This window comes from Pleurodeles waltl, chromosome 2_2 (assembly GCF_031143425.1).
Source record: "Pleurodeles waltl isolate 20211129_DDA chromosome 2_2, aPleWal1.hap1.20221129, whole genome shotgun sequence".
Taxonomy (NCBI): domain Eukaryota; kingdom Metazoa; phylum Chordata; class Amphibia; order Caudata; family Salamandridae; genus Pleurodeles; species Pleurodeles waltl.
Genome location: NC_090439.1, coordinates 614,567,508 through 614,582,134, shown reverse-complemented (window position 1 = coordinate 614,582,134; position 14,627 = coordinate 614,567,508). Strand labels below are relative to the sequence as shown.

The following is a 14,627-nucleotide window of genomic DNA, read 5'->3' as shown; positions in this document are numbered from 1 at the left end:
GACTGACATTTGGGCTGTTTGTGAATTCCCTCTAGACAGTGCCATAAAGGTAGCTGGGGAGTGTCCAGCATATCCTGATGAGTCTCCTGGGCTAGGGTGGGGAGGGAGGAGTTGACACCTGCACCTGAAAAGGCTGTGCATGTCCTCACATAATGCAATCTCCAACCCCCTTGTGTGTGTCGGGGGGCCAGGCTTGGGCAAGGCAGGATCTCGTAAACAACAGACACTTTCCATTGAAGTTTGCCTACTTCAAATGCAGAAGTGGGTATAAATAGTGGACCCAAAACCTCAAACTTTTAGAACACTTCTGGATCAAGAGGAACCTCTGCCAAGGAGAATGTCTGAAGAGCTGGCAAAGGAATATTGCCCCTTTGCTGTGTGTTCTTTGCTGGGTTGGCCTACAGATGCTGTTCCTGCCTTAGAGAGGACAAAGACTGGACTTTTCTGTGTATCCTGCTTGTGAAGCTTCTCCAAGGACTTGGATTGAGCTTGCCTCCTGTAAAGAAGTCCCAGGGACAGCAAAGACCAGCTAACAGCCTCTGGGTTAACTTGTTGTGAACTGTATCTCTCCAGGTGTTGCCTATTCCAGTTTAGGGCCCTTGGCTAAAAACCAAGAAAAACCAGGTCTACCAACGCTGGACGATGCCCGTACTGAGGCTGCTGCCTGACCCCATGACGCCGACTTCAACCGAAACAATGGTCGCCGCTGGAGTGTGACGACCCTGAGTGACATCACAGGCCTGACGCCGTCGCAGCCCCGCCTACGTCCCATTACTTTGTATGTCCCGAATCCCAGGACCACTACCCTGTGAGGGCGCCCCATTGCGTCTTGACCTGCAGGACATCGACCCCGCTAGAGCGTAAGGAACCAACGCTTCACACCGACGACGCCTCATCCCTACTTCTCCGCAGCAATTAACCGGTGCCTTACATCAACGCCTCCTCTCCACTGCTGTGCAGCAAGAGACTAACGTTGCACCAGATCCAGCAACACCTCGCTTCCCCAACTCAGTCCCCAACTCCGTGTACCAGCTTGTTTTCTCCCTTTCAAAAGGTACTGTACCTGGGTGTCTGTGCAACTCTGTGACTGGCACCATTGGCATTGGATTATTGGGAATGACTCCATCACGACACAGTGATAATATCAAATTGAAGCATTTGTGTTTCTAAGCGCTACATTGAGGTTTAATAGTAGAAAATTTATAACTTTGCTTGTGTATGTTGGATTTTTGCAATTTTGGTCTTGTTTTACTCAGATAAATAATGGATATTAGTCTAAACTGGTTGTGAGTCTTTTTGTGGTGTTTTCACTGCATTACTGTGTGTGATTGTAAAAATACTTTACACATTGCCTCTGAGATAAGCCTGAGTGCTTGTGCCAAGCTACCAAGTGGGTGAGCAGAGATTATCTGAGCTGTGTATCTCCCTTACCCTGACTAGAGTGAGGGTCCCTGCTTGGACAGAGTCAAAACTGACTGTCAACCAGAGACCCCGTTTCCAACAATAAGGTATTACCTACCACCAGCTGGCACTCTCTGGTTGACAAAGTGACACGTCTAGTACTATGCAAACCTCTTAAAATAAATAAATACATTGATGTGACAGGCCTCAGCCATGAAGATTGAACCACCTGCCAATCAAAGAAACTCCTAAGCTTCAAACCATGCTCGATTAGTTAAGTCCAGTACTTTCCTCTCTGACGAAACCTTCCATTTCATAAACAAGTATGATATGCTGGTAGTGAGATGCCTCCATCATATCGTTTGACCAACCACCACATGTAGCAGGCTCTCTGATATGGCATAATTCTTCTTCTTTCTGCTTCACTGTAATGCATGCTGTTAAAAACTGTGGATTTTTCAATTACAATTATGGAATAGTTGACTAGATTATAGAAGTAGAATGAATTGGGGAATCTCCCTCTTACACTCCCAGTGTGCATAGACTATTTGCCTTCGCTCAAACATGTCATTCTTTTAGCAATGCTATAATTAGCACAACAGTCTGCCGTGTTATGTGTATGCAATTATTAAATACCAATGTAATATAAATAAACATAACACCTTAAACAAGGCACTTCCTGACAATTGCTCACATGTATTCTCAGTATTTTTACCACTTCAGCACCCAGGTGAGTAAATCTAAAGTTATTAATTTGTACTCTATTTGCACCACACAGTACTTCTAATAACAAACGTTACTATTATCCAACTCAGAAGCGTTCATTGTATTATTCATAGAAGAAAACAAGCTTGGTCATTTGGTCATCCCAAAATGATATGAGGCTCTAGTCTTCAGGTCACACCAGTCACTTAAAACATAATAGGTGCATCACTTGGTGAGTCCTGGCAACAACTTCTACCCACTCCACCAGACTCTCAGAATAAATCTAAAGTGTAAGAACCATTGGAAACATGAAAGTAACAGTCTGGGGAACATTGCTAATATGTACTCTCCACAAGCAAGAGAAGGAGAAACAGAGATACTGTGACAAACCACACAACAGATACTGTGTCTGACAGTCAACTCACTTTGGATCCCAATATGCAGATATATACTATATTCTTCAGTAGCTTAAACACTTTCCTTTTAAGAAATATGTAGAGATTGCTGCATTTGTTGTTGAGAAAACATATTTTGTTTTATAACTTTCTTTTTAAATTGAAATATCATACAGTAAGCGGTAAGGCTTATTAATTGCACCTAATTATTTAAACCCATCAGAACAATTTGGAAAATATGGTTTAATATATATCCCATTACCACTTTTTAACTTCACTAAAGAACACACCAATGATGAAGAATGGTCTAATAAGGAACAAAGGACTTAGGGCAAGATGTAAGAAATTCCTAGAATGCATTTCCTAAATAGTGAATCCTAAGAAATTGCTATTTAGGAAATGGAATGTACAAAAGTGAATATTTCCTGATAGTGATTTCTACAAAGTAGGAATTGTGATTAGGAAATCGCTATTTAGGAAATACTACACCATTCAGTCCTATGGGACTAAAGGCCTATACATAGCTACAAATGGTTTTACATTTCCAAACTAGCAATTTTCTAAAAGAAATTGCAAATTAGGAAGTGCAAAACCAAGGGTCCCTATGGGCCTAAGACCCCCTTTGATGCACCCCAAAGAAAAGTGGTGCACATGTAAATCCCTAGGGCTGTACGCATTACATGGCATTTTAAAAATACATTTTGGGTGCATTTTTAAAAATTGCGCAAGTTTACCATTGACTTGGATTCCATGGTTATAGCATTTCCTAAATGCCCATTTCACATTTAGGAAATGCTTTGTACTTGTGCTTAGGAAATCACAAATAGGAAATCCCCTTTTGCAATTTCCTATTCAAGAAATCGCATTTTGCGATTCCCTATATCCTTTTGTACATATGGATACGCAGTATTGCACTTCTTAACGAACCAAACTTGTGATTCGCTCCGTTAAGAAATGTAATTTCCTTTCATAAATCTGGGCTTTTATTTCATTAAGGGAATATACTGCCAGACTCTTCATGTTATCACTCCTACAGGATTGAGCCGAGGCCAGGAGGGGCGACCAGGGCAAAGTATTGTGGAATATTTTTTCTTCAAATTCAGTAGAAAGTCTATCACTGCCTTTAAAACGTTCACAACAGCACATTATTTAGGTGGACCAATCTAGGATAAAATACCAATTTAGAGGGTATTTTGGGTAGTTCGACATGAACTCATTTTAACCTCCAGTTCGACTGTTCGCTTGAGAAGCAATCTAAGTTCATCTTTTGTTTGAAGGAACTTATAAAAGGACAACAAAAACAACAAAATCAAGAGTAGTGGAAGGAAAAAACTTTGCAATGATGCAGACTTCTATTATTGAGAGGAATTATGTTTATGGTTTATGATCTCATACAAAAAAGTAAAAAATATATTTCCACGGCGCAAATTCAATCTTGATGCAATTGAAGATTCAGTCTGTAAGAAGGTGTTTGGTCTATGGAGTTAAGTTCCATTTTGGGTTACAAGACTGGAGCACTCTCTCAGATTAGCTAGAAGCTATGCCTTGGCCCTCTACCTCTGATTCTTAGTTGTTCCTAATTAGGGCAGAACAATTATCTTGACAAACAAACTACTTGCATTAACTCTAACAAGATCCAAGACCTTCACATTAACTTTAACTCGACCCTTCTCATTGCACTAGTTATACCCTTGCATATTACAGAAGTTAGAGCATGTGAAATCATTGCATTAATAGCAACACTTTTAATATCAGAAAATATATGATTTGCCAGAACACAGTGTATGGCACACTGGTGAGTTATAGTTAATTTAGTGTGACAAGTGAGGCGACAAGACTGTGTAAGAAGGCGCATGATTTATATTAATTTGAAGTTGCTCTGTAAGTACAAAAGTGAGTAATGAGTATGACTTATAGTAATGTGAAAGTTGTGCGTAAAAGATAAATTTAAGACATAAGTTTAACTTTTGAATTTCTAACTTTTGTCTAGTTTAAGTTGGGTTTGTCACAATTAAGAAATAAATAAATGTGTAAGTGGTGTGTATTTCATAAATTAAGAAAATAGCTATAACTTTATTGATTCTATAACAAACTTATAGTTTTCCTAATTAAATCTTATCTTTAACCTGTGGTATTTTGGTGAACCCTCCGATCTCATGCTGAGATCTTATTGGCTGCCAAAACTTCAACAGAGAAGTGTTGGCAGCCGTTTTGGGACTTCAGCCGAGTCCCCGAAAAGAAGATACAAATATAAGAAAAGGGGCCAGGTTTGGGACACCCTGACCCCTTAGCTCTGGCGTTCCAGAGGAATCCCACCAGGGCAAACAAGTACTTAAAAAAACATGATTGATGCAAATTTGCAATGGGATTGTGAATCAGTGGCAGAAATAAAAAAAAAAACAAGCGCAGTCTCCCACACTTGGCTCAGGAAAGCCCCTGGGTGGGCCAGGTCCTGGGGTCATGTTAAAAATAAGGGCAGGGATGCACGGGACCACCATAATGGGCTTATTTATGTTTTGGGGATCACCACCCTCCTTGGGCAAAAGGAATAAAATAAGTAGGGGGGTCCTAAGGGACCACCACCTCCCTGGGGCAAAGTGTGTAAAACAAATAGGGGGGTCCAGCGGGGCCCCCTGCATCCCCAGGGACAACCACTTCCCCAGGGCTGAAATAAAAGACAAAAGGATTCTGCTGCGGACCCCCAGCCCCAGGGACCTCCACCTCCCTGGGGCAAATACAACATTAGAGGGGCCCATAGATGGCCCTGGGGACCCCACGCCCCAGGGCTGGCTCCTGCTATGTTTTGGGGTGCCCATCACTGGGACATAGCTGTTTGCTGTGACTTGCCTGCAGATTTGACAGCTCCCACCAAGTCACAGCAAACACTCCTGTTCCAGCAAGTGAGAGCTGTTAAACAGCTCTCGCTTGCTGGAAGCATAGGCTTCCTCTGTTTTCCTGCTTGCAGAAATGTGGGCAGTGAAACAGAGGAAACAGCTGCTCTCACAGACTGTGGGGGCCTTCAAACTCCACCTGCTGTCCCATTGCCCACTGGGCTCCTTGTGGGGCACTCAGAACAGATGACCAGGCTCCAGAGGATGGGGTCCTCAGGACCACAAATCAGCCATGGGAAAGGGGCCCTGTGGTCCTCCCTCATGGAATTGTAGTAATCCCCAGGGGATGGGGTCCTTGGGGCTAAAATCGTCAGAGGGGGTGTGCATCAAACCCCCACACTGTAATTTTACCAAGCAAAGTAATACTTACTAACCAGTAGAAAGTGCTCCAGTTGGATAGACATGTTGTGCAAACTGTGGACTCTTGCTTGATAAAGGAACAGGTGAGGTTCCATTCTTGCCATGATGATCATTTCACAGGAATTAAACCTCAACAGTAAGCACTTACAAAGATAAATGTAGTAGGTGCCCCAGTTTAAGCTCCACTTCTGGAAAGGACGCATGATCCAAACTGCTGGGCTTGGTGCAGGCAAAGCAATTGTGTTTAATTCAGAAATCAAAAATTATCGGAAATCCTTCTTGGAGGTGAATGCATCATTCATCTATTGAAGAGCAATCAGTCACTCTCACACCCACCCTCACACCCACATAGACCCTCTCACATCCAAACACACTCAAAGCCACTCTCACACCCAGAGACACCCTTTCACACCTATTGTGACTATGAGAGAGACAGGGCCTGAGGCCAACTCCTGCTGCGCACTGCCAAAGGCTGTGCTCAGCATGGGGTTGGCTGGTCAGGGGGTTGGCCGCAGGGATTGGCCACAGGATTAATGTTTAACAACGGAAATTACTTTATATTAAAAAAAAAACTTAGAAATCCACTGAAAAAAACAAAGGTTACAGGGACATTATAGTTAGAAAATACAATTTAAAAAACTTTAGAAATTCACTCGGAAAACCAAAGGTTACAGGGACGTTATAGTTAGGTTCTGAATTTACTCTCACAGAGCCATAGAAATTCAGCAGTTATAGTTAGATTTATTTCAAGTATATATAACTTGCAGCCTAAAGTAACTATAATTCACACCTTGTACTGCTAATTACCCCTTGATATTACAGTACTCATGACAACTTTTATAAAGTCAATAAAAATATCAATCAAACATTAGAAGTCAAAGTATTGAACCGTGAGCAAGACTCTATACGAGTTGAAATGCGTTGGTGGTTGTTTAATCTTGAATAAAGACACTTCAATTTGGACTTCTGGAGTGCAGTGAATATCTTTTAAATATGCACATAAACAGTGTGTACAAGAAGAAAATTTCAAGAGCATGTGGTCTAAATATTTTAAAACAATATAACAGTATACCTTTGTGATTTATTTTATATTGTCTATATATACTTGTTTCCATGGTTTATATAAAGGTTTGATAAATATTATTAAAAGTCACTTGTATTATTATTGACACCAGCAAGGGTTATACGCACCGGCCAGTAATTGCCATTTGCTTTGATGTGTGTTTCAACATCAGTTGTGAGTGTGTGCTCTTTGGCTCCATGTCTTTTTAGCGGCTATAATTTTTTGACAGCGCAAAAACTTAATACCAATGCTGTTATTTGTTCAAGAAGCCATATTTGATTTTTAATCTTTGTTGTCGCAATACAACACGCCCCCCCGGCAAAGGAAATGGAGCAATATACCACACCCTTGAAATACATAATATGGTGTTAAATTATAACGTGATGCAAATTAGCACAACCCATGCTGTTTGTGTATGTTCGATTTGGGTGGTTATTGTTTACTGAATACATTTACTACATTGTCTTGCATGGAGGTGTCCAACCTCAAACTGAGTATAGGTGTCTACCAAGGCTGAAATTGTTTGTGTAACTACTGCTAGGCACAGCCCTTAAGTGGATACATACATAAGACTTCCATTTTCGTTCTGAGTCACTAATAACCCTTTTAAAACTCAGTGTTAAAACCACTTATTTCCATTTTAGATTAAATCGATGGAGAGCAATTTGAAAACAATAGAGGAGGAAAATAAACTAATAGAAAAGAACAATGAAAGTCTGCTAAAGGAGTTGGCAAGTCTTAGTCAAGCCCTCATCTCGAGTCTTGCTGAGATCCAGCTTCCACAAATGGTAAGCTAGCAACACAGTATCTATCTGTCTATCTATCTATCTATCTATCTATCTATCTATCTATCTATCTATCTATCTATCTATCTATCTATCTATCTATCTATCTATATATATATGTAGTTTGTCCAGTGGCTTACAAGTGTGTTGTTCAATATGTTTGTATGTCTACTAATATCACTCCCAGTATTTCAGTGTGTATCTGTCTTTGTGTGCCTGCTTCTCATTCTTGCTATCAGTCTTCCTTTAAAGCCCCTGACTATGCCATTCTTTGAACTTTTGTTGCTGAATATACTTCTGTCTCAGTTCTTCCTATGATGGCTGTTCAAAGAATCATTGCACCAGTGTATTATATTCTATAATACCATTTCTATAGTGCTACCCTACCTCTTGTCGAGGTGACAAAGAGCTTTGTAGACTTCTGGTTCTGACGTGCAAGGATGAAAGAAGGGTCTTGGTAGTGATGTCCTCTATTACTGTTGAGTATTGGTGTTGTGTGTGATGCTGGGGAAATGTGCGCTCCCTACTTAATGGAGCTGTGTGTCACTATGTTCTATATATTTGGTGGAAAACAAACAACTGTGAAAATACGGATGCAAGCAGCGTATACTAACTAGGCAGGGTTGTGGCTTTACAGGGACTGAGTCTTTATTATAGGAAAAGTCTAGTCTTTTTTAGTACTACTGAAACATAATTTTTTTTTATTCTAAGGCAGTTTATTAAATTATTTGCATGTCTGTACTGAGAAGCAACAACCTCATATGTAGAATTTATGGTAAGTAGGAAATAACAGCAGTAGTGCTAATCCTGAGTTAAGTTTTTTCCTTTGGTAGTAAAGTCTGAGTTGCAAAGCTGTCTCATCGGATGGATTGCATGATTTCCAATTCAAAAGGCTTCAAACTGATGCTCTTTATACAACTAGTAACCAGTGTAATCTTTTGAGCAAACGTGTAATATGGACCCTTCTATTTAGGTTGATTGGCTGCCTCGCTCTTGTGTTCTGTATTATTTGCAATGGATTTTCTAGTGATTCCAATGTAGAATCTGCTTGCATAATCCAATCCTGATATCATTAGTGTCAGTGATAACTCTATCCTATATGAAAGCACAAAACATCATGGGATTTTCCTTATGTAGTAACCTTGTTGACATGGGGTTGATTTGGAGTTCTTAATCACTCCGCATGTTTTACTTCAGTTGAAGTTCAGTGGAAGTTATAGGTGGCTGGCCCATTTACTGGCCCCAATTGAGTACTGGGTTATAGGTTTGTCATGAACCACATGTGAGCATTTATGTCTTTGAGGAGTTGGGCTTGAGATGGTTATCTATCATCCATTGAGCCACAGTGAATAGGTATTCTCTGAGTGTTACATTTTTTCCCAGTGACAGTTGTTCGAGTCATAAGGGGATCAAAGTGTCATCAGCCTAGTTGTATCAGTTAAGGTTAAAAGAGTTCACAACTTCAACAAGAGTGGTTGGCTAAGTGTTGAAGAGTAATGATGTGATAGTACACCCCTGGTGATACCAACTGAACTGTTATAAGGTGAAGGTTTAAAAGGTGGTATCAAGACAGTCTGGGGTCTGTCTTTAATAAAGAAATAATGATATCCAGTTGAAGACTGTTCTCTATGCCAGAAGCATAAAGCTCTTGGGCTTGTAGTAAGTTGTCAACAGTGGTGTATGCTGATGACATCTCAAGTAGCAATATATCAGCAACCCCATTGTTGTCAACAGAGTCTTTAAGGTTTCCCCAAATGGAGATGCGTCTGATTCCCAGTATAAATCTATTTGATATCTCTGACTATAGGTTGGTTTGTTCGATAAACATTGATAACTGCCTGAAAGCTTCCTTTTCATGAGTTTGCCTCAGAAAGGCCCATTAGCTACCGGTTTTAAATGAGCTGTTTTTTTCACGAGTGGAGTAATAAGTGTTTGTTTTAGTGAGCAAAGAATAACCCAATTAGAAAATTAGAAAGAAAAAATTGATCATGCTTTTGATGTGCCAACAAGCAAATAAAGGAACTGTTTTATGATTCAGGCTGGGTACGGTTACATGAGTAAGGTAGATGGCCAGTTTCAGAAGCACCTGGCAAAGTTGGCAGGCGGAATAAGTATGCTGTATTGTTGCAGGTGGAATCACCAATGTTGCTTATTTTGAACTTGGAAAAATGAAGATGTCCGTCTCAATTTTATTGTTAAGTCGGGAAGGAGAGGAACAGGTGTGTGTGCCCGCCTTTTTTGTGCCTCTGAGGCACTTTTAAATTACAGAAGGGGCCACAGATACATATGTGTTCCTTTCTGTAATACAGATTGTGACAGCTCTGAATGTGCGCTGCATGATCCCAAAGGCACGGTTTCACATTTGTATGCAAGGGTAGCCCCACAAAAAATTGAGAATCCTTTGTTTTTACTCAGTTGTATTATTTGCATATTACAGACACAGGAGCAAAAGCATAGAGTAGGCAGAATGCACCACATAATATTAGCACGCAGTCAGTGTGCGTGCTGAGGGTGCCTCCTTAAAGGAACAAAAGGGAGTCCAAGGGAACTCTCAGCTCCTTCCCAGGATGTGGATGCAGCCACTCACTTCACCTGCCTGCAAGGGGCTATCTGCCTCCCTTTGAAATGCTGTTGGGTTGCCACCCTCAAAGTGACAGACGGGCCAGTGGCTTTAAACACCTAGGCCCATATTTATACTTTTTGATGCAAACCACCACCGGCGCTGGTTTGCATAAACTTTTTTACCGCCGGCTAATGCCATTCCTACGTGCCAGGCTTGCGCCTTATTTAAGGATTGACGTTAGCCGGTGCTGCAGGCTGGGCAGAGTAAAAAAAAATTACTCTAACCTAGGCAGCGCCGGCGTAGGGGAAAATGGGGGTTGTGCATCAAAAAAAGGTGCAAGTCAGGTTAGAGTCAAAAATCATGTCTCTAACTGGACTTGTGCCATTTTGTGATGCACAACCCCCATGGAAATTACTCCTCTCTTAGCAAAGACAGGAATCATGCCCCCCTGCCCAATGGCCATGCCCAGGGGACCTATGTCCTGGGCTTGGCTATTGGGCACAGTGGCATGTAGAGGGGGCCCAAGTTAGGCCCACCATGCCACTTAAAAAAATAAAACAATATAATTACCTGAACTTACCTGTACTTACCTGGGATGGGTCCCCCATCCATGGGTGTCCTCCAGGGGTGGGTGAGGGTGGCAGGAGGTCTCCCTGGAGACAGGGAAGGGCACCTGTGGACTGCTTCCGTGGCCAGAGACCATGGAAATGAGCCCACAGTTCCCTTAACACCTGCCCTCACCCAGGCATTAAAAAACGGCGCACATCAGGCTGGGTGCCGTTTTTAAGGCCCGTCCCCTCCTGTGTGCCAAAATGACGCGGAGCATATTTAAGGCGCACATGCATTAAAGTCATTTATTTTTTGGATGGGAACGCCTACCTTGCATGTCATTAACACAAGGTGGTTTCCCGCATCCAGAAAATGACGCACACGGAGGAATTTTGATGCTCGCAGTGTCAGGCGTCATAGTATAAATATAGTGCAAGGTTTGCGTCGAATGAGCATCAAAATGTTTCACGCACATTTGGCGCAAACAGAGTATAAATATGCCCCTTAGTCTTCCTTTGACTAATGTGCTGTTCACAGTGTAGGTGTGGTTTCTTGAGTGCACTGGAAACAGTGAATTTACTGTAATAGGATGCACTGACTGGTCTGTGCTTGGTGCATGAAACCACAAAGGTAAGAGAGAGAGGGGCAAACAACCATGGCCTACTACCACCCCTCCCTACAAGAACAAAAACACACAAAAGATGGCAGGGTTTTTCATTTGGAAAAAGGGGTTTGTAAGAACTTAAAGGAATGTCTAAGATTTGATGGAAAATGCCTCACCCACAACTTTTTGTGGCATGCCTCATCATCAGCGGTTTCCCACAACTTGGTGGGTAAATAACACCTTGGAGGACTTGACCATTACAGGGAGTTCTTATATAAGTGCAAGCTGGATTATTGAAGGGATCCAGATAAATAGCAAAAATATCTGGAGGTAAACCCAAAGTGTATCCTTTATTTTAGGGTATCTCAGATATGATTAAAAACTGTGTCTATCAGATGTCGAATGAGGCTCAATGGCTCATCTATCCAATAGCTTGAGCAAACATGTTTAGGTCCGGCCTTCGTCACGGCTCCTATAAGCTTTGACGTGTTTGGGATGAAAGCTCATTGAGCTTTAACATATTTGATACTAATTGACTGTTAAGTTTCTTGTTTTCGAACATGATTATCCGTACAGGTGCCTGGAAAAAGAGGAGAACAAAAGGAAAGGTACAAGTTCATTAGGCCTCATGATTTGTGTCTGGCACAAATGCATAGATAGGCAGGGTTTCCCTCAAAATCTCAGCGCCTTTGGTGGTAGGATCTTAAAAACTCCATTTTTTAAACAGTTGTGTGTTCATGTGCCTGGTGCACCCAGTTTAAAGTACAACTTGGCTAAGATCAGTGTAGGGAGCCCTGTCAGTAACATGGACCCTGGTTGATTTCTGCTCTACTCCTCCCTCACGTAAACACTTGTTGGTAGATGTAATGCCCAGGTTGTCGTGGCTGGAGCAAGCTTGCTGATAGCACTCACTGTATGTGAAAAGCCATGAATGTGGTGGTGCACCAAGAAACCTATTCCGATTGGTATTATAAAGGGGCAGAGCTGCTCCTTCTGTAATACAAATGTTTCTTTGACTCTAAATACTTGTACAAATAGGAGCATGAGCTGTTTCTGGCTTCCAGTTCACATAGCGTATAAGGTACATTCAAGCAAAAACACCTACATGGTATTCATATGTTACAATGATGCAGTATAGAACGGAAAACAATTGTATTTGACATTGTTATTTCCTCTATTCAGAAAAGATAAGACATTATTGCTTGTGAGGCCATACTCAGAAGCTTATATAAACCCTACTTAACATTGTTGAATGACTCCTGAATTATCACACTTTATTGGGACTGATACATATGTACACACATTATACCTGTCAAAAAACGCAGGAGTCCCATCACTGAGTTAACATAAATGTTGAGTAGCCATATCCCATAAATTGCACTGCTGTTGAGTAATTTTAGCAGCTGTTGTAACCCTATCCTAGGTGCTGGACCACCAGCTTTTTAAACACTAATCCTGGCCACACATTGAAAGTGTTCATCCTTAATCAGACCGCTGATGTCATGCATAGGAACACGCTGGGTTCTTATTTAATATTACAGCATATACATGCTATACACCATATCACCTTACTGCTGCGTTCTGTTATTTTCCCACTGTCTTACTTGTGACTAGCATAAACTATATGTGATACGTATGTTTGTCTTTGTTTAGGGGCCAATCAGTGAACAGAATTTTGAAGCATATGTAAACACCCTGACAGACATGTACAGCAATCTTGAAAGAGACTATTCCCCCGAATGCAAAGCCCTGTTGGAAAGGATCAAGCAAGCTGTGAAGGGGATCCATCTGTAGTCTAAGAGATGCTTCACGGCACGTGACATAACACAGCAACGATGAACTCCAAGTGGATACTTTGAGCATTTGCGGACCGAGTGCACTGCAGACGTCCATACTGCATATTCAATTGCAACATTGCACTAACTTTGTCCTCCACTGAGCACATCAGACAAGAACTTAAGAGATCTGCATTATCAGAGGGTTTCCAACTGGACAGAAGATGGAGGGATCATCATCAGTAAATCGGCCAACTGACTGTTCTAACAGCACTGCACTTGATTTTTTTGGTGTTCTCTTTTTCCGGTTCATGTTTTCTTGTGTTGTTCTTTTGTATTCCTTTTCTGTGAGCTACGGTAATGTAAAAAAAAGCGCTGCAGCTATTTTTTAATTTTTTTATTTATTTGGGATCAAAAAATGTATGTTTTAATCTTTTTCACATAATTTTGACACCTATCGTATTTATAATTTGTGTGATATTTTCCAAGCGCTAAGTCAGTGCTATAAAAAGGTGTGATTCTGTAAATGAAATATATTGCTAGAATTGTATGAAACATTTCTGAAAGCAAATGGTAGAGTTTTATTTTTGGTACAGCATTGTCTTTTCTTTTGACTCCAAACCAGGGATGTGTTTCTTCAATTTGACGAATTACCATCTGAAAGAGGAACACGGTATAAAGAATACCACCCACTTGCCTATTGCAAGGGGTTTTACAGCACAGTCTTTGTAAAAACACAGATCGAATTCTGCCTAATAGTATGATGACATCATGTGGGACGTTTTCGTACGTCATACTCATCCTACTAGCCCTACGTTGTGCCTTGTCTTGGGTCCTCTGGATGATTGGCAAAGCTTTTTGTGGCTGAACATCCAAGTTTCTTCAACAAAGGCTGTTCCATTTTCTCTTTGTAGACCACAATGCTCACAGAACTCTTTAATGTGTACCACTCGCTAGTCCTAAATCCAGAGTGGCATCTACAGGTTAAATTCAGAAAGACCACTGGTGGATAGACATCGTGAGTTTGCAGAATGCAAATTAGAGGTTTTTACACTAGCACCTAACTCTATAACACAACCCTTAGTTTTTAAATAATCTCAGTTTTTGTGTCTGTTGCATCCCCACTCTTTCGAAGCACTTTATGTGATTGAAGTTGATATATGTCTAGCATTTAGCCATTCAATGCAAAATGTAGATGCTCTAGAAATGTTGTGCCCAAGGTTGACCAACAGAATTGCTGTTTGGCAGAATTTGGGACAGTTTATTCAATGCTAGCAATAATTAAACACAACAATCAGAATTTAACTTGAATGTGTGCTTTCATGTTAACACATTACTTAAAACTTAACATGTTAGGTTTTCTTTTATCAGGGTGGACAGGTCATCGGACATAGGCCCATATTTATACTTTTTTAGCGCCGCATTTCTATCAGTTTTTGATGCAAAAGTGGTGAAAACGTACAAAATACAATTAGATTTTGTAAGTTTGCGCAGCTTTTGCCTCAAAAAATTACACAAATGCGGTGCTAAAAAAGT

The 14,627-nt window shown here is 41.0% G+C and overlaps 1 protein-coding gene across 2 annotated transcripts in view; it reads left to right on the top strand.

The window, feature by feature from the left end:
* ST18 (ST18 C2H2C-type zinc finger transcription factor) overlaps positions 1-14,389 on the top strand; it is a 406,078-nt gene extending 391,689 nt beyond the window's left edge. Inside the window, exons 21-22 of one of the 2 annotated variants that reach the window (XM_069220156.1) lie at positions 7,460-7,603; positions 12,970-14,389. In XM_069220156.1, the coding sequence (XP_069076257.1) occupies positions 7,460-7,603; positions 12,970-13,110 (285 nt within the window). In that variant the 3' untranslated portion in view covers positions 13,111-14,389. The remainder of the gene's footprint in view (positions 1-7,459; positions 7,604-12,969) is intronic. The other variant, XM_069220155.1, reaches the window with a different exon arrangement.
* The last annotated feature ends 238 nt before the right edge of the window (positions 14,390-14,627 follow it).